Raw genomic sequence first — 24,789 nt, forward strand, 5'->3', positions numbered from 1 at the left:
CAAGCAGATTTTTGTAAAAAACATTATGAAAATCTTCGTTACATAAATATTCTCTTAATGTGTACATTCTTCGTTTAATCATCCTTTAAATTAAAGAAGAAAGGTGAAAATTGATGATGCTATAGCAATATTCTTCTTGTTTGTTTTTGAAAGAAAAAATACGTCTAAATCCAGTGTCAAAATTCTTGTGAGATTACAGTTTAGCGACATATAGAACTACGTATAGGAAACAACGATGTTGTAAAGATTGAGATACGTTTTGACACTATTGTGTGTGGTTTGTGTGTGTGTGTGGGGGAGGGGGGTATACGACATATACTTCTTTATATAAATTGACACCGATACAAACAAAAATGTTACCACTATTTAAATTTGAAGCTTTACTAGGGGAGTATATAAACAAATACTACCCCTTTAGAAGATATTAGGGACTTACACATATAAGTTCTACCACAAAGTATACGTACTTAAACCAGTGCTATCATAAACTATCATAAAATTAAAATTAGATATGATCTTCTTTATGTTGAAGGCATGTCAGACGGCGTGCACAAAGCTGAGTCTACAAATGTAACGTCTTCAAATTACAAAAACCGTTTACGACGTCGGTATTTTCCCTCAGAAAACGTAAGCGTAACAAAAACACTGGACACTAAGTTTACCACATAATTCTTAACATTCACGTTCAACATATTTCGTTTTTTTTCCGAACCAAAATATGCTGCAAATGCACATTTTGAAAATATAAATAAATATTTGCTACTAGCAGTATAATGGAAATAATTAGCGACGATGTGGTGGATCCTTTTCAGAAAACAGCGGTAAAACGACATTTTTTTTAGATTGTAACATAATAGCTGGACATTTAAAAAAATCAGGTGTTCAGTCTGGACTATCGAATCATTCATATGTTGCAGATTTTATTAAACCTCTGGTTTTGCACATTTCGAATACCAAGTTATTTTGAATATAAAAAGATAGCAATTACATACTTTTTCTTACCGATTCTTCCATTTTGATTATTAGTCCTTCCAAATTACTACTTCTTTCACGTAACGAAGATCATCCCAAGCATATCTACTATGGTCGTTTTTGTTTTTTTTTGCAGTAAATTTCATATATAATGTCAGAGTCCGAATCTATACAATTCTATTATACGAAAATGTGGGATAAAATGTTAAAATTGTATAAGTTTTGGGTCAAAAACTCTATTTTATGCTATAAATTTAATGTTACAAGTTACACCGATTTATTGCCGTTTTCTTTATGTCCGTTTCATGCTTTATAGATTAAATATTAATTTACCTTACTAGTAATGTGGATTGGCATGCATTCATCATTTTATCATGAAAAAGAATTTCTCTTAAAAAAATATTAAAAATACATATAAATATTATATGTTTAAAGCTATTAAAAAGCGCATTTTACAGTTACCGTCAACTTTGTGCACGCCGTCACATCATTGCATTTTGACTGAATGCCAAAGATCTCAGTCTATCGTAACACAGGTCCCTTGTAGTCCCCTTCTGGGTTTTGATTCGAAGACAACATGCCAACATACGGTCTAGACCAAATTATTTACGTGGAAGACAAGATGAGAAAGATTATAAACAACAATCATGTGGATACCAGTTTCAGTGTACACAATATATGTGTTTCTGGAATAGATTTAATACCAAGCGGCAAAGACCAAACGTTTGGGAAATCTTATACAAACCAACTTGGCAAAACGCGCATACTATCAGAAAAATAGGAATCATTTGTCAACTGCAGAGGACGTTTTAACGGATAATTAAATAATCAAACCAACTCATCTTTCATTTAAAGGAAAAAAACGCGATTTTTTTTTATCATCTTAAAAATCTGATGTCAGATGAAAAGATATAGTTATTATTTAAGAATAAATCTCTGCATGTCTTGTTCTATATATGCTCATTATAACTTGGGTAGACACTAGATTTGTCGATATTTTACAATGGGCGTTAGCAGCCCATTTTTGTGGAAAAAAAATGTTTGGTTATAGAAAGAATCACCGAAGCATGACTGGAGTTACTGGTCCCCCTCAATGAACATTTCTGGATCAAAAACTTGAGACAATTCTCCACAAGAGACCAACTGACACAGATATTAACATTTATATGTCACCATATAGCCACCAACAATGGGCATGCCGCATCATATAGACCGGTATAAAAGACACCAAACGACGAACGTAAAATAATTGAAACGAGTAAACCAGCGATCTACCATTGAAGGTAGTATGGGTGTCTTTCGCCATCTTTGATTGTAAAAACAGAGAATCTTAGGTCTAGATTTTCAATCAAGTTAGCAAAATTCGATGAAGGAATGGAAATATTTACTGTTAGTTTTCATTTAAAGGAACCAATTTAAAAGAATATTACTTATAAAAATTAATATTTATACAAGTGTAGATCATTTTTGGTTGTTTTTAAATGTTTTCAAATTGGCATTTTAAGGGGAGGTAAATCTAAAACCGTGCATTTTCTGAAGGAATCTACATGGAATTTTCCTATTTTGTATTTTAGCCAGAAAAAAGTACGGTGATCCTATCTTTTCTTTTGATATTCTCAAAGCATTTTCTGAAAGCTATCTTTTCCTAATTTATTTTACAATTCTATCATTTTGTTTAGTTTCTAATCACAAAATGGTTGTTATGCGTTTACTTTTCTACATTGGTTAGAGGTATAGGGGGAGGGTTGAGATCTCACAAACATGTTTAACCCCGCCGCATTTTTGCGCCTGTCCCAAGTCAGGAGCCTCTGGCCTTTGTTAGTCTTGTATTATTCTAATTTTAGTTTCTTGTGTACAATTTGGAAATTAGTATGGCGTTCATTATCACTGAACTAGTATATATTTGTTTAAGGGCCAGCTGAAGGACGCCTCCGGGTGCGGGAATTTCTCGCTACATTGAAGACCTGTTGGTGACCTTCTGCTGTTGTTTTTTTATTTGGTCGGGTTGTTGTCTCTTTGACACATTCCCCATTTCCATTCTCAATTTTATTCCTGTATATAACCATACAAAATGTGCCATTTTGTCACGACCTGTAGCTTGAGAAAACGCGCGGCGACCTATCATTTTTATAACATTTTTGAACATATATCAATAGATACTACGTTTTGGCAAAGTATGAACAAATTCTATCATTTTTATTCTAGACTCCCATATATACCACCTTAATGTACCAAAAATGAACGAAAAACAAATATGTAACACAGCAGCAAACGACAATCACTGTATTACAGGCTCCTGACTTGGGACAGGCACTTGATACACAATGTGGCGGCCACTGTTAAGCAACGGTTAGCGGAATCAGGGTCAATACTCCCCTTACCTGGGACAGTAGTGCAACAGTGCAACAAAAGAAAGAACCATAAAAATCTGTTGAATAAGGTGATACCATGGGAATCAATATCAGGAAGCTAAAATGAAGTGTCATATCTAACGTTATTAAAATTATCTCTATTTCATTATTCATTTACCGCTACACGAAGTTGGTTTAGGCTGATACCAGTCTACTATAACACATTCTATTAAACTTATCAATCAGGTTTATGACATAACATCAGAAACAGCGATAATACATGTATATCTCTCTGATATGTTAAATATATTAATTGTTTGATTATTAGTTGTTTAACGTCCAGTGCTCAGGACGAGAGAACATAATATAGTTTTTTTTTTAACACTTAATTGTTACATATCTTTTATTGTGTGTCTATTGCAGATATATTATTGTTTATAATAATATTGTCTGTATGATAATCATATGCCCTCCTAGGGCCCTAATTTGGTAAATAAAAATATTCTATTCTATTCTATTCCCATATTTAAGGCATTTTGATTATTATCTGAATGCGGACGTCAAAGAAGACACCCGACTACGGAAAAAATCCAACACCTTCATGACTTGATGAAAAATATAGTGCATCAGTCATGGGTATTGAAAGTTTTAATGTATATTCTAATTATGTCATTGAATAATGTTATATCATTATGTGACACAATAATAAAATCAAATTTATTTTTATTATACACGTAAGTTAAAACGATAATTGAATGCTGAAATCAACTATAACTTCAAAGTGAAAGTGAAAGTAAATTTATCTATCACGAAATACACGTGTTTTCTGTATTTCTAAGGCGTCAATCCTACTACTTAATATTATGCAAATAATTGCATGTTTTCCAATTAAACAAAAAGAGTAAAATTAACGGATACCTAGGACTTAAAACTTTGAACATATCAAAAACATAACAACAATAAACAAACAGCTAAAAATAGGTTGCACATGGCTATAAAAATGGCGACTGTAGTTTTGGATAACGGCGCCGGTTTAGCAAAAGTTGGATATTCTACAGACAAAAGCCCTAGGTAATTATAAACAAAGTTTCCTGTAACACGCATTATTTGAAACTATTTCACCAATATAGACAAATGCAAGATTTTGAACGAATATGTAAAAGATCTCATAATATTAAAATTTATAAAAAGGGGGAGCACTGGGTATGAGTTTGAATATAATTTAGATTGACATTGTTTTAACTTGCTATTATTTAAAACAGAATACATCATAAGTATTTTCTTGGTACTTGATTTTAACAATTTATCAAATTTATGTTAATGAGAAGAACTAATACTGGAAATATATAGGTTCCTCCTTTCTTACAATAATGTCAATCAGGGACTTTCAAAAAGGGGGTCTCATTGGGGGGTTCTGATCCCAGATCCTCCTTATTATTTTGTCAGATTCCAGTATCCCACTTACACTATGCATGTAAGCAATTCTTATTTATTATAATTTCCCATGTTCCTCTAGACTTCATTTCCTGTTTTCACATATTTTCTTAATAATAAAGAAGATACATTCAGACACTATGTGTTTTTTAGACTATTCAATCTTAAGCTTTAGCCTTAATTTTGCAACACCAAACATTTTTAAAACTTCCTTCCCTACGAGATGCAACTCAAGACAGCCAAGTAGGCTTGTTACAGTAAAAAAAATAAGGACTGATCATTAGGCCAAAAAAAAAATATATGTCTGTTTACGGTTACCTGACCTACCATACTTTTAAGCGCTGACCCTAAGTCATCCTATTTCCGTCGTAAAGAGAAAAATATCCTGAACTCGTGTCAAAAGTGAAGTTAGTGTTGCCAATAATATAAATCAATTGCCTGATACATCCTAATGTTAACAATCGTGAATATGACAGCTGTTTTAAGGAAATTCGCGACTCGTGTGATGAAATAAATACTTTGCCGCCATTTTTTTCTAACCAATAACAAAGGGAAAAAATCCAATCATTAAAAATACGTGTAAACTGGGCCCATGATCAACTCGGACCACGACAAGACAAAACCGCATGACTCAAAATCATGACACAAAAAATAGAATGAAAAATTAAAATAAAATGGAAATACTGACCTACCTACCATATTTATTTAGAGTATGTAACCTTAAACAGACCTATATTTTTTTTTGGCCTTAGACCTTAATTTCTTTGTTATTTGAAAATATTTAATATTAATAAATTGTCTTATCAATCTTATTATTATTCTAAAGTATAAATTAAATTTGTTTTATGTTGATGCAAGTCCTTAGTATATTTTTCCTGCTACATAAAAAAGATCTTGCTGGTAAGTTTTCTTCTTCTTCTGACTTAATTTGAGTTATTGCCCTTTAATGATGATTATTTCAAAAAGTTTGGATATTATCTTGAATTCTCAAGTGGTAAAGAGAAAAAAATTGAAGAGCAGAAATGTCAACCATCATGACCATGGCAACAATTAAAAAAACCATTAATATTTAAATAGTGTGATGAATGCTAAGTAAAAGTCGGTTTATATATGGGGTAAGGGGCTTGAAATTTAATAGAATAATACAAATTTGAATGAGATTTTTCATTATTAAAAATGTGATTGTGAGTGAAACTTATGAAGAAAAATATTACCAATGATTTCACTTTAACTAACTTAAAAGTAATATTACTGAAAATTATTATGTATATATATTTAAAAAAAAAATTTGTTAGATGGATAAAAAAATTAAGTTAAAATTAATAAATATCAAAATATCAGATTTTTAAAAGGTGAGCAATTTTGGCTCTTAAACTTCTAAGAGTCACTTATTCATGCTTTAGATTTTTCCTATAAATGTGTGAATTAACATAGTAAAAGTATGGAATTAAAGTATACTTGCCTTGAAATTGAAAACATTTAACTTCTAAGGAGAGAGAAGTTTTGTTGCTTATCAGGTTATGTAATGTCCATTGTCAAACCACCACAATATAAGATTGATGAAAATAGATTTAAATACTTAAAACATTAAGCCAAGTACACTCATGTAGGCATTGTTTATTAGGTTGGAAAAAGATCCTCTCGTAGATTATTATCAAAGGTTTTAATCATGTCAATGTACAGTTTTGTACAATACGAGGATTATGTTCATAGATATATACTGAGGTATACAAATGAGTCAAAGACATATTTCATAACTTTCTTAAAATTGACACAATTGATTAAAATTTAAAAAAAATAACCAATGAAATAAGTAAAGAAAGTAAAAAAGATATTGAAAAAAGTTCAATAAAATATTTTTTAAGTTAATCTTTTATAATGTTCATTTATTAATAATCTTTTTTTTTTTATTTCTTCAAAGATATTTTTAAAATGGAAAATTGAAATTATTAAAGCATGCCTATTTTTTCTTCTATTGTTTGAACTGTATAAACCTTTGACATAAATCACAATAAGGAACTTGGTTGAATAGCTTTATGTTACATACTAAATTAATGAACTTTAAATACAAGTTCAATTTTAAGGTCAGAATTATGGGAATGGTATAGTTGTTCTAAAGAAAAAAAATCTTTGTTCTCATACTTATTAAACCTTTTGTAATGTACTTAGATAAAAAGGTTACAAAAACAGGGTGCCAAATATATTGATACTTGGGAATTTCAAAATTTCCTTTACCTTGCAACAGATCCCTGCCTTGAAATACTAAAATCCAAAAAGATTGAAAAATATTATTGATACTGAATAAATACATCACATGCAAAGTGGTGAGTGGATTTTATTTTGTTCATTTGCTTAGAGGATAATTTTTACCAAGTAAATTCATAAAGATGAGTGATAGATTTCTCAAAGGATAAATTTAATGATCCCAATGAATAAAATCAATATAGAACAAAAGCTATTTTATTTATTCAAGGGAGCAAGTGAACTTTAAATTGACAGCTAAGCAGCATAAGATTCTGTGGGGGAAAAAAATATTTATGAAGAAAATAGTATTCTTTAATTGATTACATCCTTGCTCTATTGTCTTTTGAAAATTATACCACATTTTCTTACTTACTGAAAAATGTCACTTATCGATACAAATTGCATTGTGATATTAGGTTAAATATGTTATAAAAATGTTTGTCGCCATGAAATAAACCCCAGTTAAAGATAAGGAGATCTGGTTTAATTGCTGATGAGACAACTATCCAACAGAGTTCTAAAGATGTGTATTCCTTTTTATCAATTCTAAACCATATTTGCAGTATCTTTGAAATTGCCTGAGAAATTTATTTTTCTGTTCAAAGAAAGATAACTCTAGATTGGTTTTCATATATTATTCACATAGAGATTACATATTTTGATAGAATCATTTAAAATAATCTGCTCATGACATTAAATAAAAGTGGAGGCATAACATCACCAACTTATACTTATGCTAAGGTCAGGAGTTTACAGAAGGTAGATGATTTAGGCATGGTAAATATTGAATTATTTTCTTGTTATTTTCAGACTTATGCCAAATTGTATTACCAAGGCAAAGAGTGTGAGAACAAGAACCTTTATAGGAGATCAGATAGATGATTGTAAAGATTTGTCAGGGCTGTTTTATTTGTTGCCATTTCAAAAGGTAAGATGTTATATATATGATATTTGTTTGATGATTTGTTTTCATTCTGTGAAATAATACATGAAATATTATGACAGTCAAATATATTGTAATTTGTTATGGCAATACAAAAAAGAATAAAAAGGAAAGAGATATACATATTTGAGGTGATGTTTGTTCTGTATTTATGCATCTGCATGGAAAAAGACATACATAATTGAGGTGATGTTTGTTCTGTTTTTATGCATCTGCATAGGCAATGGGGACATTTACTGCTACCCTCAATCCTCTTCCCTACCGTCTATTGTTCTGACTATCTTGTCTTTTCATGTCCAATTTTTATTTCCACTCTCTAACTTGAGTTTCCCGCATCCGAATTTGATGAAACTCATACACAATGCTGATAACCAAACACTAGCAGATAGAGTTCAAATTTGGGCAGTGAGTCACCCATTCATCTTTTGTTTGTAACTTATAATATTATGAAGCTTTAGCAGGGGCATTTGTGTGCATTCTTCTTTTTCAACAGAGAACTATTTCCCTAATTGTTCAGGATGAATAGCAAATTAAAGTTGTTATATTTTATATGTTTTATTTTAGGGTTATTTAGTGAACTGGGAAACTCAGAGACAGATATGGGATTACATGTTTAATAAAGATGGTTTAAAGGTTTGTATATAATATTATATATAAACGAGTCTAAATTGAAAACTACGTTCAAACCTATGATTGCGTTGGATAAAAACAGCAATTTTCATACGTGTGCATGTAAAACAAATTTTGTTGTTAGAGGGTCTAAATACAGCACAAACAATATTTTCAAAAAGACCTGAAAAGTGAAAAAGTATATTTAAACAAAACACATTTGACTAACAGGTATATTCTTGTCAGTTCTTTAGTTTGGCCCATGCAGCAAGTAAACCAGTTTTCAAATAATTTGCAGTAAATATACTGTACATATTTTTACTTTTAATAAATTTGTTCTCTTAAAGAATAAAGAAAGGTGCATGTGTTCACTTATCCAACTAGTACAGAGTGAGTCATATTGGCAAACCCACTACTCTTCTCACTGTAATTAAGTATGAGTCTGTGTCTCAGACAGAATGATAATTTGCCCTGAGATAAACACCGGCTTTCATAAGGAAAACTGACAATCCTAATCAATTAAGATTGGAGACAAGTACACATGCCACTAGTTCAACTTTTTAGACCACTTTGCCACCGTGGCCCCTCTTTGCTACTTAAAATAATGATCTATTCTTTATGTGTGAGTTTTTATGTGTTTTTGTATAATATAATTGACAGGTAGATTTACATGACAGTAATATAATTGTAACAGAACCCTATTTTAACTTCCACTCTGTTCAAGAGGCCATGGATGAAATTTTCTTTGAAGAATATCAGTTTAACTCAGTCTTTAGATGCAATTGTAAGTAGAAATAAGTAACATATAAATAAAATTAAGAATGGAAATGGGGAATGTGTCAAAGAGGCAACAACCTGACCGTAGAAAAAACAACAGCCGAAGGTAACCAACAAGTCTTCAATGTAGCGAGAAATTCCCGCACCAGGAGGTGACCTGCATGTAATTGCATAGGTCATGCCCACACAAAAAGTAATTAAGATGATAAAATGTATTAATTAATATTGTAAACCTAGAATATCAGTTTCTTTTTTCATATTTTGACACAATTTTAGGTTTAATTCAATTGCTTTAAACGGGATAAAGGATATTGAAAAATATTGATATGTATTTGTATGTTAGTTCTCTAGAGCCTTTTGATACATAAAAATCTTACTATGATTTCTATTTTCGTTCCACTCTATGTGAAGATTTGAAGGCAAAATAAAACTTGGAATATTTTGGTCTTCCATGTTCTGATTTTGATTGGTTATTACAAAATGTGCATTTTATATAAAAGATACTTTTATTTTCCAGCCTCATTTTTATCCCAGTACAAACACTGTAAAGAGAAGGATCAGACACCATTGTGTTCAATAGTATTAGATGCAGGATACTCATTCACACATATTATACCATATTGTAAGGGCAAGAAACTGGCAGAATGTACAAAAAGGTGAGGAAAAGTTACAGTAATAGCATACTGTAACAGAATTCATTATTAAAATGTTTGAAAAGTTGAGCACATTTCCAAAATGGTTATACCCTATTGGAAGGGAAAGAAACTGGCTGAATGTACAAAAAGGTGCGAAAAAATTATATGGCACATCATTGAGTGATTAATCCTGTTACAGAAAAAATCAAAATGTATAAAAAGGTGAAACAAATCACACATATCATAACATGTTGTAAAGGGAAGAAACTGGCAGAATATACAAAATGTTTGTTGTGTCATACACTTTTGTAAAGAGTAGATTATGTCCAAGTTTAAACAATGAGAAAGCAGCACAAGATATAATGAAATCAATTTACAGACAAGTATTTTGTCTATATGGGGATTTTTTCACTCTACATGTACATGTCCCGAGACTCCAGACTTACTGATATCTACTGAAAAAATGAATCTGGTGAATCCTGGTTTTCAAGAAATAACAAATATTTACAATGCTTTTTACATGCATTTTAAACACTTTTATATCTATTTCACACATTTTATATCAATTTTATCACTAGAAGTAGAAACACTCTCTTATGTTTTTCGATATTCAAAAAGCAGTTCAAACAAATGGAAATGCCAAACAAATTTAATAAGGATCTGAAATACCACCCAGTTATCCATACATTGTTTAAAAAAAGATTGTAACTACCATATGTTTTTGATTGAGCTTCTGATCTTAATTCTAGAAGCCATATAATTAACAATGTTTTTGAGAATACCTAGATTGTTTTCAGGATTGATGTTGGTGGTAAAGTGATGACCAACCATTTGAAGGAAGTGATCTCATACAGGTAATAAAACTTTAATACTTTACACTTTACAAAAACTCAATTAAAAATATCATTTATAAATTTACCTGTGAAACAAGCCACCAGAGGACAATTATTAACTTATAATGTATGGTCACAGCAATGGACATTTCAGAGATAAAAAAAGAAACCTTTGAGCTGAAAGTATTGCCACTATTGGACAATTATGAAATTTAATGACATTTGAGCTATAAAAAAAAGAATGATATCAGTCCTGAGTATCACCTCTAGACCAAAACAGACCATCAGTTAATGCAATGGGATGATATTGGAAAAGACTATCCATATACTTTTTTTTTTAAAGCTTTATCAAATATTTGTCATTTGTGAATATGCTTTCCTGTAAAATATTTAAGGAAACGTCACTGTCAGCTTTCAAATATTATTTGCTTTCCACCATGATTGAGTTTTAATAAGCTCAACATCTGGAGTTTTACTGTACATTATTAAATATGCATTATATGGCCAGCAAATCTCAATGGTCTAAATATTTAAGAAACCAAAAAAATAGCATCTAGCCTAGTAATAGAATTATATGAATTAATCGTGCATGTATCTCCCTCCTTTAGTAGGAGCACCACCATGGGTTATGGTGTAAAAAAGAAGACATTTAACACACTGTATCGGTACAGATTTAATGTGAGCATTTGTCTATCCAGTTCCCCAGCCTGGCTGTGATGGGTCTTACTACCAGAAAGTTAACCTTCCCCAAAACATAGTACAATCAATGTAATAATGTATACGAACACACCCACTCACCTGATTTGCTTGTCCTCAAAAATATAAAAAAATGCATTATACAAAAAAAAAATAATATACAAAATAAAGAATAAGGTCACCCCGGATGCCACACAAATGCCTAGACAACCAACGGGAATCCAAACTGATACCACTGAATGCCAAGCTGTATTCCTGGTAGAGGAAAGCCGAAAATCCTATGATAAAAGATCTCAAAAAGAAACTACCGATCCATTATGGGAACAGCTAAAACCCTCAGACATCAAATAGATTGGTCTGATAGTTTCCCACATGAAACTACTAATGGATCCCATCTGACAACATGTCTCGAACAAACCTGAAAATATCTGCAGAAACCTTCCTCAACAACAAAATATAATCCAAATCATAAAATATACAATGTATAGCATGTATTGCTTATATTTCAGACAGTTAATGGTAATGGATGAAACATATGTTCTTAATCAGTTAAAGGAAGATGTCTGTTATGTTTCTCAAGATTTCATGAAAGATATGGAGATTGGAAGGTATTATACATAGCATAACATGCTTCATGTGTTAAAGTAGAATATGTGATCATTTATGAAAAGTTATCACCCAATAGACCACTTTAAAGTTTTTTCCTTTACTGAAAGAGTTCATCAAGTAGCATGCCTTTATAAGGTCATTTACCAGAAAGAGGGGTTCACCTGTATCCCTGCACTATTAAAGTTCATAACAATAGGTCATGGTGATTCCTGAATTCACTATTTTATCCAAATTTAAAAAAGACGCTACTTTAAAGTATTTTCTTTTTTCGGGCCAAAGGACGATATAGTTCATGTGTTATATTTTCATACACACCCTGTATAACCCCGATACAAATGAATCCGGACGTTGACGCGTTCGAAGCGATAATCAGGACAACATTTGGGATGACAATAACTTTGAATGCCTCTCTAGAACTTATTTGAGTATATATAAATATGTCAATGAGCATGTTAGTATCTTTATTCAATTATACAGTTGTTGTAAGTTTTAGATATTGTATAAAACGTTTGATTAAACTGCTAGATGCAAAACGCACAGACATGGTGCAATTTCATACGGTTTACGATGTAAACAATGCTGAATATCTTTTCGTGCATACACCTTTCAGTATTAATACCTTAAGCAATACTAAATAACTATACATTGAATTACTACGTGCCTTCAAATGTGCCCTAGAACTTAGAATAAACGCAATATCATACAAAATAAATTTTCTCTGACTGTATTGTTCGTTCCACCAAATGTGTCGCGTTCGTTGTGCGTTTTGAAATAATCACTGTACAGTTCGTTGACAAAAATCATGACACACACTTTCTTGTCAAGGTTTTCGAGATGGTGTCGGCGACCCTTTTTCTGTAATTTATTTTCAATGTTTATCTGTTAACTTAGTCAAAGTAGTTGAACTTGAAATATCTGTCATACAAACCCAAAATTGAAATATGTAACCCGCGTACATCTGCTTGGAATGTTTCTATTGAAAATTGAGACTTTCAATGTTTTTCCAGATGAAATAAACAGTTAATAAATATATTACAGAGGAAAGAAAGTTTCAAAAAGTATATATAGTACAGTCATTTAAACTTTAATGACTTCCTCTTCACAATTTGAGGCTCTTCCAAATGCCGATGTTGGTCCAAATTCGCCTAGACGAAAGCAGACATACATGAAGGAGCTCGTTGAACTTAATTTGCCGAATGCCATAGATGGCATTTCAACTGCTTTAATTTTTTTATTACTTTTTTTTTTACATGTGGAGCTTTGTAGATGTAGTGTGATGGCCAGTGAGACAACTGTCCATCAAAGTTTAAATGAAGTTGGCGTATAAACTATTATAGTCCAATGTACAACATTTAACAATGAGGAAAACCTATACCATACAGTCGCCTAAAAAAGGCCCCGATATGAAAAATAAATATGAAAAAAACGATAAAACTAACGGTTAATAATTTATAACTTATGAATTATGTAAAGAAAAAAAAAATGACAGATCTATATAACTAATGTACTACAGGATTCTGGCGTTGGACCGACAAAACAAAGTGCGGCAGGTTTAAACATGTGAGCCCCAAACCCTCTCCTGAACCTAGAACACTGTCGTAACAGCACAACATGATAAAAAAGTTCAGTTGCAATTGGCTAAACTCAAAATGTCGGTACAAGGCACAAAAACCATATACATGTACATAAAATATCAACAAAGGAGTGATTGATGCTTTGCTAACCCATAATTTACCAATGACGCCAAGGGTAACTGTGGAATATAAATATGGTCCCTGTGGTCTTCTGTGAAATAAATCAAAATTTGAATGAAATGCATATGGGTGAGTATAGACTTTAAAGGTGTTTATAATAACCAGACCTGACCAATCATTTAGATTTTTTGCACCACAGTAGAAAGACTGTAATGTTCCGAGGAATTTAAGCATAATCTTTATATATATATACCTTAAAAAAAAAGCAAAAAATATTGAGTGTTGTCTCTTCATCTTTATATCTTCACATTAAAGTAACTGTATTACTATTGATGGCTATCAGTTACATGTTCCTTGCATACACCTATGCTTGAGCCTTAATGTAACTCTATGGTAATCTATGACCCCCTTGGACCCGCCTCTGAGATTCAGGCCAAAAGGCTTAACCAATAATCCATTGATTATTTTTGATTGCTTTATATATCAAATAGAAGATGCGGTATTGAAACAGCTCTTAGCAAGAGACCAAACGAAACAAAAATGAACAACTATAGGTCACCGTACGGCCTTTAACAATGAACAAAGCCCACACCGCTATTAAGCACACTGAAATAACAAATGTAGTCAGTGCATACGAGAAAACTAACAGCTCAATTTTAGCACAAAAGTGTGAACAAAAAAATATACACAACCACTGAATTACAGGCTCCTGGCTTTGGACAGGCATATACAGAATATTGCGGGATTAAACATGTTAGCGGGCACCCAACCCACCACCTAACCGTACATTGACTGTTGTATGGTAAACACTTTCAAATATGCTATGAAATTAGAAATCGGACGTGTGTATCTGTATGCTTTGTCATAGTTGCATCTGTTGAGTTATTGTACTAGTATTTTCCTACCAATTCACACTTTTGTATACGTGAGGATTTTTTTAAATGTAATATTTTCCTCCAAGTGTTTTTCGACAATACAACTGACATTATGGGTTGCTGTCTGCATATTATGGTGGTAAATTATTATTTTCAAACATGCATATTGGTTATAATCATATTAAAGCATAATCTAATACATGCAAAATTCATTGACAAACGCAATATTTTGTCAATGAAGCGTACAGTATAAAAAGGTGTAATGACAACGAAGCGTACACAACATGAAAATAGAGACATTTTAAAACGTGTATTTTTTTGTTTCTAGATACAACATAAACAAACGATCTTTATAAGTTTGTTAATTTATACTATGAAGTTTTCAAAAATGTATGTTTTAAAAACTATGAGATACGAGAAACATTAAGTTTTGAATGTTTAAAAATACCAAGCACGTTTTATCATTGATATCGTCGTGCGTTTTTTGATGTTTGTATAAAAAAATGTCACATTTTTGAAAAATCTTTTAGTAACTCATGAGTATTATGGCAAAGAATATATTGGCGCAAAATATACGAAGAATAGATATTGGATTGTCTTTAAAAGTATGAATTCCTTACTGTCTGAACTCAGTGCTATAAGGTGTGCTCGACTCGAACGCGTCAACGTCCGGTTTCATCTGTATCGGGGTTATACAGGGTGATACAATTCTCTATAGATGGACAACAAATTGTTTTCTGGATGTCAGTGTTTTTTGTGGGAATTTCAGACTTACACCTATCAGGTCTGTGGAATTGAGGATTTAATTTTAGGAATCCATGAAAGAATGCTTTCTTTTTTTCCTACCATAACACCTCTTTCTCAAACTAAAATGCTTATTTGTTAAAACTTTCTTTAAATTAAATCTTATTTTCAAGACTATAATGTTAAAAATCTGACTATTTCATTTTAATAGGAAGAAAGGAAAAGAGAATACAATAGCCAGAGACTATGTTTTACCAGACTATACACATATAAAGAGAGGTTATGTCAAACCTTTAGAAGAGACAACTGGCAGAGCTAAAGATGGAGAACAGGTTAATATGCTTAATTCTGTTAAATTAAGCAAGCACAGATATATTAAAAACACAACCAAAGAGAAATCAAAATCTTATTACAATGACATACACTATCAGGAAACGGGAAAAAGCTGATAAAAAATCTTTGGACTCTTTTTTTAATTCAGTAATGAAGATAGTTGATATACGTATTCAACATTTTAAAGAACATTTTACTATTAACAATAACCACAATGAACCTATTTCTCGTATCAAAAATAAACTAAAAGAACTAGCCAAGGAATTTGTTTTTGTCCCGGCTGATAAAGCTGCTAATAATATTATTATTGTTTGACGTAAATTTTACATTGAGGTTCTGAAAAAGGAAATCACCAATTCACCAACATTCCAACTGACTCCATTTTCAGAAAACGAAATCTGTAACAAACATAAACTTTTAGCAACCGCTTTACAAGCAGAGCCAAATACAATGAAAGTCCCAGCTATGTATTGGCTTCCGAAGCTACACAAAACCCCTTACAAATATAGATTTATTTCGTCTTCAAGCCATTGTTCAACTACTAAATTGTCTATTCTTCTTACCAGCACACTTGGTACAATACACCTTTCCACTATCTACTGATAAGCCCGCCCACCTTAGCAACACATGGCAACCCAGCATCTTAGGTCAAGCTAATCAACAAAATGGCGGTTATTATGAACATTGGATAATAACAAAGTAAAGAAAATGTTATAAAAAATATAAAGAAGAGCAATATATATATGTTTTTTGTGTTAAAATGTGATACAATAGTTACTCCTCAAACGTTGAGAGATAGATTTATGAAATTCTGACCATTTAAACTAAATTAAAAGAAACTAATAGAATATTGAAATTTGAAGCTGTACTAGATTACTTTCATTCACAAAAAATGTAGTTTTTATAACACTATATAGAATATGATATGATTGATAAGATAAATTATAATGATAAATTACAAGATTAATTAAGCATGGCTAATGAATGTTGGTAAGTGTGTTTACTATGTAGACAAATACAGCAGTGGGTCAACTTGTAAAACAAGCATCATTATTCCAGTACCTAATAATTGTTTATTGAATAATATTTAGCCAATTTTATTTTTTATGTCCATAGATAACTTATACTGATATTTAAAATTCCTATCACTGAGTAAAAAATAAAGAACAAAAGAAAATTAATTTATTTTTTGCTTACATGTATATTTGGTCATTGAAGTTCGTCTTGGCTTTAAATTCATATAGACTCTTATCCTTTTAAGATATAAAATATTGCACATTGTACCTTTTTAATTTCAAATTAAGAAAATAAAAAATATCCAAAACTTCTCACTACTTTTTTTTTCTTTTTATAAAATATATAATAATAATCCTGTCTAATCAGTAAATATTCCTACCGAAGACCAAGTCGTATCAAAATTACACTTTATTTTACTTATGAAGCATCTATTCAAATATGTCTTTTTATTATAATTATTCAAGTTTCCCCTACCTTTTAACAAAATTCTAAGAATGACAGTACATTACAAACATAAATACTTTCATTTCTATATTCAATTCTTTAATTGCTGAATCTTTACATTATGATAAATATAATGAAATTTCAAGAAAGAATACATTCTAACTTGGATGTTTTATAGTATAATAAAGTCTTAAATGAATGAAAAAAATATCAATTTGAATGTTAATTTAATTTGTAATAAAAAATCTTGCGTTTCAAAATATACATTTTTCATCATTTAAAAAAAAAAAACTTTTAGCATGTAAACAATATTTTAAAATCAATAAGCACTGTCATCCTATTCCCTTTTAATTGATTTATTAATTAGTTTCATTTATTGAAATAACCTTTTATTTTGTTGGAAATTGACAACTTGACCTTCCTCTACTCTCCTACATTATTTACTTCTCTAAAACAATATTATTAATGATTTAATTGCGAAAATTTCAAAAAAATTCTATCAAATTAACTGTTCAGATAAGAAAGCTTGACCGAGGTTATGTCCGACTACACGTGCTGCTATCAAATGTTTACACATGTGGTAAATTGACCACATGTGATTGGTCAATTAACTGATGATTGACAGTAGAGTGGATAGGTGTATTAAAAACCTTATAATAAATTGTTCAAATAAGGCCTTCGAAAATAGTGGAATAAATTACTTTTGGAGTGTTAAGAACTCGTTGGAAGTACTTGATAAATTGCATGCTCATATTGGTGATTTTGAATCTGTTCAAAGTTTTGATTTTTCTACCCTGTATACCACATTGCCTCACATTCTCATTAAGAAAAAATTCACACCTAATTAAATAGGCATTCAAAAAATCAGAATGTGAATATATATGTTCAAACTCTTTTAGGTCATTTTTTAGTAGCAATAAACAAAAAAACTATGTTAATTGTTCATGCTTTGATACTATATATGCCCTTGAATTTTTACTAGATAACAGTTTTGTTCGCTTTGGGGATTCCGTATATCGTCAGATTATCGGAATTCCAATGGGGACTAACTGTGCACCACTTATTGCGGACCTCTTTTTGTATTGTTATGAGTTACAATTTATGACAAAAATAAGCAAAGACCCATCAAAACAACATCTGATGAACAAATTTAATAATACTTTTAGATATTTGGATGATATTTTGGCTCTCAATAATGACGACTTCAGTATGTATATTAATGAAATTTATCCTGCTGAACTTACTTTAAATAAAGCTAATACTAATAATGACCACTGCCCTTTCCTCGATCTTGATATCTATATCACTAACGGAAAGCTGAATACTAAAATTTATGATAAAAGGGATGATTTTTCATTTCCTATCGTTAATTATCTGTTTTAAGATGGTGACGTTCCCTTGTCACCATCTTACAGTGTTTATATATCTCAACTTGTACGATTCGCTCGTGTTTGTAACAATGTTTTAGATTTTAACGAGAGAAATTTATGTATTACTGAAAAATTATTACACCAGGGTTTTCGATATCACAAACTAGTCAAAACATTTACTAAATTTTATCATCGGTATAAAGACATCATTCGTAAATATAGCTCAACATGCAGACTTTTTATATGTTCAGGTATTTCACATCCAATTTTTTATGGAAATATTCTTTATAAAGCACAAAGGTGTCAGTATTCACCTCAGAAACTTACAAAACCTTTAAATAGACTGATTACGATACTGTTGTCAAGTCATTAAAGATTGCATATTTTGGCGTTAATATTGAGTCACTGATAAGGTCTTTGCATCGGAACTAAAGACATTTATTCTAAAAACAGTTGTTGGCATGACACGGGTTATGTTCTTCTCATATATGTTATGATGGTATGATACTAAACCCCTAACGGGAAGGATTGTGCCTGATGTTCATATGATGAAATCATAATCTTTCAGTCAGTTTAATTGAAGTCTGGAGCTGGCATGTCAGTTACCTGCTAGTAGTCTGTTGTTATTTATGTATTATTGTCATTTTGTTTATTTTCTTTGGTTACATCTTCTGACATCAGACTCGGACTTCTCTTGAACTGAATTTTAATGTGCGTATTGTTATGCGTTTATTTTTCTACATTGGTTAGAGGTATAGGGGGAGGGTTGAGATCGCACAAACAAGTTTAACCCTGCCGCATTTTTGCACCTGTCCCAAGTCAGGAGCCTCTGGCCTTTGTTAGTCTTGTATTATTTTAATTTTAGTTTCTTGTGTACAATTTGGAAATTAGTATGGCGTTCATTATCACTGAACTAGTATATATTTGTTAAGGGGCCAGCTGAAGGACGCCTGCGGGTGCGGGAATTTCTCGCTACATTGAAGACCTGTTGGTGACCTTCTGCTGTTGTTTTTTTATTTGGTCGGGTTGTTGTCTCTTTGACACATTCCCCATTTCCATTCTCAATTTAATATCAGTGAATTTAGTTTTAAGTATGCTGAGGTTTGGCAGCATATATTCAAAAATTGCTGCTGTAACCAAAAAAATAAGTTTTAACTTCCTTTTTTTGAGAGAAGAGATTTTGAAAGTTGTCATATGAAAACTTTGCCCACTTATATTAAAACTTGTATCAATTATATTGCCTAGTGCTATTTGGAGGATTAGGAGACACATGCATAACCTTCTCAATATTCTCCTCCTGTAAAGACAAGAGACAAACTAGTTTACCTCTGTCCATTCATCTGTTTGTCAATCCTAACACATATTGTTGCATTTCCCCCAGGAAGTACAAATCAGGATTTCATGAAATTTAGTAGAACTCTTTCTCTCCATCACTTTCATATTATTCTTTATTTTTTTTAGATTATAAGAATGAATAATGAAAGATTCACCATACCAGAACTCTTATTTCACCCCTCAGATGTTGGTATCCATGAAATGGGCGTGGCTGAAGCTGTGGTCCATACAATTCAGTCTCTACCTGAAGGTCAGTTATGTTTTCTGCTTTAATCAGTTTGATAGAAACTACACATGATAAATCAATGATTATTTCTATAAAGTTGCATTACTCAGTACATATCAGTTGTATGCCTTTAAGTTTCTTGCTTAAGTTAATTTGATAGGACTATAATCTGCATTACTAACATTACATCTCTACACAGCTTGACAATTATTTTGACATGCCTCCCTGTATGTCATGGTCCAGCAATGTTTCTGATCATCAAATTGCCTTTTATGAATTTTCTGCTGACAGGAGAGACATATTTCTTTGTCAACGTTTTATCAGCTCACCTGGCCCGAAGGGCCAAGTGAGCTTTTCCCATCACTTTGCGTCTTGCGTCCGGCGTCGTCGTCGTCTGTTGTCGTTAACTTTTACAAAAATCTTCTCCTCTAAAACTACTGGGCCAAATTTAACCAAACTTGGCCACAATCATTATTGGGGTATCTAGTTTAAAAAATGTGTGGCGTGACCCCGTCAACCAACCAAGATGGCCGCCATGGCTTAAAATAGAACATAGGGGTAAAATGCAGTTTTTAGCTTATAACTCACAAACCAAAGCATTTAGAGCAAATCTGAAATTGGGTAGTATTGTTAATCAGGTCAAGATCTATCTGCCCTGAAATTTTCAGATGAATCGGACAATCCCTTGTTGGGTTGCTGCCCCTGAATTGATAATTTTAAGGAAATTTTGCTGTTTTTGGTTATTATCTTGAATACTATTATAGATAGAGATAAACTGTAAACAGCAATAATGTTCAGCAAAGTGAGATCTACAAATAAGTCAACCTTACCAAAATGGTCAATTGACCCCCTAAGGAGTTATTGCCCTTTATAGTCAATTTTTAACCATTTTTCGTAAATCTGAGTAATCTTTTACAAAAATCTTCTCCCCTGAAACAACTGGGCCAAATTTAACCAGACTTGGCCATAATCATCATTGGGATATCTAGTTTAGAAAATATGTGGCGTGACCCCGCCAACCAACCAAGATGGCCACCACGGCTAAAAATAGAACATAGGGGTAAAATGCAGTTTTTGGCTTATAACTCAAAAAGCAAAGCATTTAGAGCAAATCTGACATGGTAAATTTGATTATCAGGTCGAGATCTATCAGCCCTGAAATTTTCAGATGAATCAGACAATCTGTTGTTGGGTTGCTGCCCCTGAATTGATAATTTTAAGGAAATTTTGCTGTTTTTGGTTATTATCTTGAATATTATTATAGATAGAGATAAACTGTAAACAGCAATAATGTTCAGCAAAGTAAGATTAACAAATAAGTCAGCATGACTGAAATGGTCAGTTGACCCCTTTAGGAGTTATTGCCCTTTATGGTCAATTTTTAACAATTTTTCGTAAATCTTAGTAATCTTGTACAAAAATCTTCTCCTCTGAAACTACATGGTTAAATTAAACCAAACTTGGCCACAATCATCATTTGGGTATCAAGTTTAAAAAATGTGTGGCGTGACCCGGTCAACTAAACAAGATGGCCGCCACGGCTAAAAATAGAACATAGGGGTAAAATTCAGTTTTTGGCTTATAACTCAAAAACCAAAGCATTTAAAGCAAATCTGACGGAAGTGAAATTGTTTATCAGCTCAAAATCTACCTGCCCTGAAATTTTCAGATGAATCGGTCAACCTGTTGTTGGGTTGCTGCCCCTGAATTGGTAATTTTGAGGAAATTTTGCTCTTTTGGGTTATTATCTAGAGTATTTATAGATAAAGATAAACTGTAAAAAACAATAAATGTTCAGCAAAGTAAGATTAACAAATAAGTCAACATGACAGAAATTATCAGTTGACCCCCTTAGGAGTTATTGCCCTTTATAGTCATTTTTTAACCATTTTTCCGTAAATCTTAGTAATCTTTTACAAAAATCTTTTCCTCTGAAACTACTGGGCCAAGTTAATTATAGATAGAGATATTAATTGTAAGCAGCAAGAATGTTCAGTAAATTAAGATGTTCAAACACATCACCATCACCAAAACACAATTTTGTCATGAATCCATCTGCGTCCTTTGTTTAATATTCACATAGACCAAGGTGAGCGACACAGGCTCTTTAGAGCCTCTAGTTTGTTTTCTCTTCTTGTCATACAAATTAAATAATTTATTTGATATATGTATATATTTGAACAACAAAAAAATAAAATAAAACCAAAAGCATACAAAAATAAGATGTTTTTTTTCCTTTTCTGTAAGTTCGACCTATTATGGAGTATCAGAATTTAACAAGAAATTTCTCAAAGATCAGTGAAAATAAATAATTTCCAGAATTGAACAAGTCTATTATCATTGTATTATGAATATTCATCAGATTATGTTTGTGAGGTTAGATAGAGGTAAACAGTGACCTAGAGATGTCTTGTTGATCTGTGTCTCTGAAGTAAACATTTTGTCTAATTCATAATATTTATATATATTTTTTTGCTTTAATACAGAAATGCAGCCTCATATGTACAATAATGTAATACTGACAGGAGGTAACTGTAAGATGCCAGGCTTTTACAGTAGAATGTAAGTTTATAATGGAGTAGTTAAAAAAAACCCATAATAATTGAGTAGGACTTCATGTGTAAATACAGATGAGTGTACACAAGGGATAGAGTATACACAGAGAATATAATGTGTGTAGATAACAGAAAAAAACGATATTCCCTCTCAAGGGACGACACTCTTCATTAACCCCCACCACCAACAGAAATATAGTATTTTTTGGAACACCCCTTAGGTATTTACAGAGCTACTGTCAAATCAAAATTGTTGTGAAGTTTTTGTAATGTGACAAGGTGAGTATCACAATAATAAGAACTCATATTTTGATAGCCTAAATATAGATATACATGTATGTGAATTTTTCTTGAATTCCAAAAATAGAATTGCATTTTTGTTCATTTGTTCATAAATCTAAATAATTAATGCATACAATAATTTCTAAATTTACAGAAGTATTTACTGGTAAGAATATTGCTAGTGAAGTCACCTAAGTTTTTGTCTTTATAATGATTTGATTTATTTTAGGGAGAGGGAAACCAGAAGTATGACCCCTGATGAGTATGACCTTTGTATGAAAAAACCTGAAAAGTAAGTACTAGATGGACAAAGGATGTATGCATATAATGAATGAGACAATACCCTGTAAATTACTCTCAACTTAAAATAAACTATGTAATCCTAAAAATGAACAGACATCATTTTTATGCCCCTTTATTATTATACCCCATTTATGGGCATTATGTTCTCTGGTCTGTTTGTTTTTTAGTCCATCTGTCCCACTTCAGGGTAAACTTTTTGGTCAAGGTAGTTTTTGATGAGGTTGAAGTTCAATCAACTTGAAACTTAGTACACATGTTCCCTGTGATATGATCTCTATAATTTTAATGCCACATCAGAGTGTTGACCCAAGTTCCACAGTCCACTGAAAATAATAGTGTGAGTGGGGCATCCGTGACTATGGACAAATTCTTGTTTTAAAAGCTACAGGCAAAGATGTTATGAAACAACCCCCAAGAAAAATGGTTATACAAAAAAAAGTTAAATTTAGACTAGAATGATTGTCAAGCAGCACTTAAAAAATGTTTCAGCAGAAACAATCCTATAAATGCTCCTCAGAGAAGTTATTATGAAACGCCCCTTAGAAAACAATATTAAATTAAGACTGAAAGCATTGTCAAACACTGTACATTTTCACAATTAACAACAATAGAATATATTACTCTGAATAATTTTCAGATAATGTATATAATTCTCAAATTTACATCATTTACTGTCATTTGTGGTTGTGGAATTTTCCTTCTAGACTTGTAGTTAGATGTCAGATGTTTGACAGTCTTTTTTATTGCATCACAATATCAGTATTATTACACCAGAAAAATAAAATGTATTTGAAATCCTACCAGTACAAAGTACATAGTACTAAAACTTATATAGATATAAGAAGATGTAGTATGAATGCCAATGAGACAACTCTCCACTAGATACTAAATGACACAGAAATGTTCACCAAGAAAAGTACAACTATTCAAGTTATGGTTAATTAATAAAGTAAACACTTAAAGAAGCTATGATGATTGTTTCTCAAAGATTTTTATCAATTCTCTTTCTTAGTCCTAGTACATATGCATGGGAAGGAGGAACCTTGTTGGCCAAAGATCCACAGATTAAAAAAATGTCAGTCACCAGGGAGGAATACGAAGAGAATGGACATAACATTTGTTTTGAGAAGTTTGATGTATGAAAGATAAAAACTCCCATAATCCGGAACAAGATTTTTGTACAATATATCTTACGAAGCCTGTTATAGCATGACAACAACATTAGACTAATGTGTTTCATAGTTATAATGTTGTGTAAAAAGCAGATTGAAAACAGAGAAGAGACTGTTGTGAACAATCTATGAGATTGATACTAGACTAGTAACGAACACATTTAAAAAGAGACAATGAAAATTGTATTTTATGCTTTTTGTCAACTATTGTATATAATACATGTAATACATGTACTACCAAATGCAATAAAAATATGAAAATTTGTCTTCAGTTAAAAATAAACTGACCTGCAGGGTGCAGGTTGATACAACTCTAAAAGTTGAGTTGAACAGTCT

The 24,789-nt window shown here is 31.5% G+C and overlaps 1 protein-coding gene across 1 annotated transcript; it reads left to right on the plus strand.

Moving 5' to 3' along the window:
- Nucleotides 1-4,123: 4,123 nt before the first annotated feature.
- Nucleotides 4,124-24,499, plus strand: LOC134688311 (actin-related protein 6-like). The gene is made up of 12 exons (XM_063548891.1): nt 4,124-4,394; nt 7,812-7,929; nt 8,509-8,577; nt 9,214-9,337; nt 9,848-9,986; nt 10,763-10,819; nt 12,004-12,102; nt 15,628-15,748; nt 20,042-20,165; nt 22,628-22,703; nt 23,208-23,270; nt 24,294-24,499. The coding sequence occupies exons 1-12, from the start codon at nt 4,312-4,314 to the stop codon at nt 24,421-24,423; spliced, it is 1,203 nt and encodes a 400-aa protein (XP_063404961.1). The 5' UTR covers nt 4,124-4,311; the 3' UTR covers nt 24,424-24,499.
- The last annotated feature ends 290 nt before the right edge of the window (nt 24,500-24,789 follow it).

The sequence above is a fragment of the Mytilus trossulus genome, chromosome 10, assembly GCF_036588685.1.
Source record: "Mytilus trossulus isolate FHL-02 chromosome 10, PNRI_Mtr1.1.1.hap1, whole genome shotgun sequence".
NCBI classification, from domain to species: Eukaryota; Metazoa; Mollusca; class Bivalvia; order Mytilida; family Mytilidae; genus Mytilus; species Mytilus trossulus.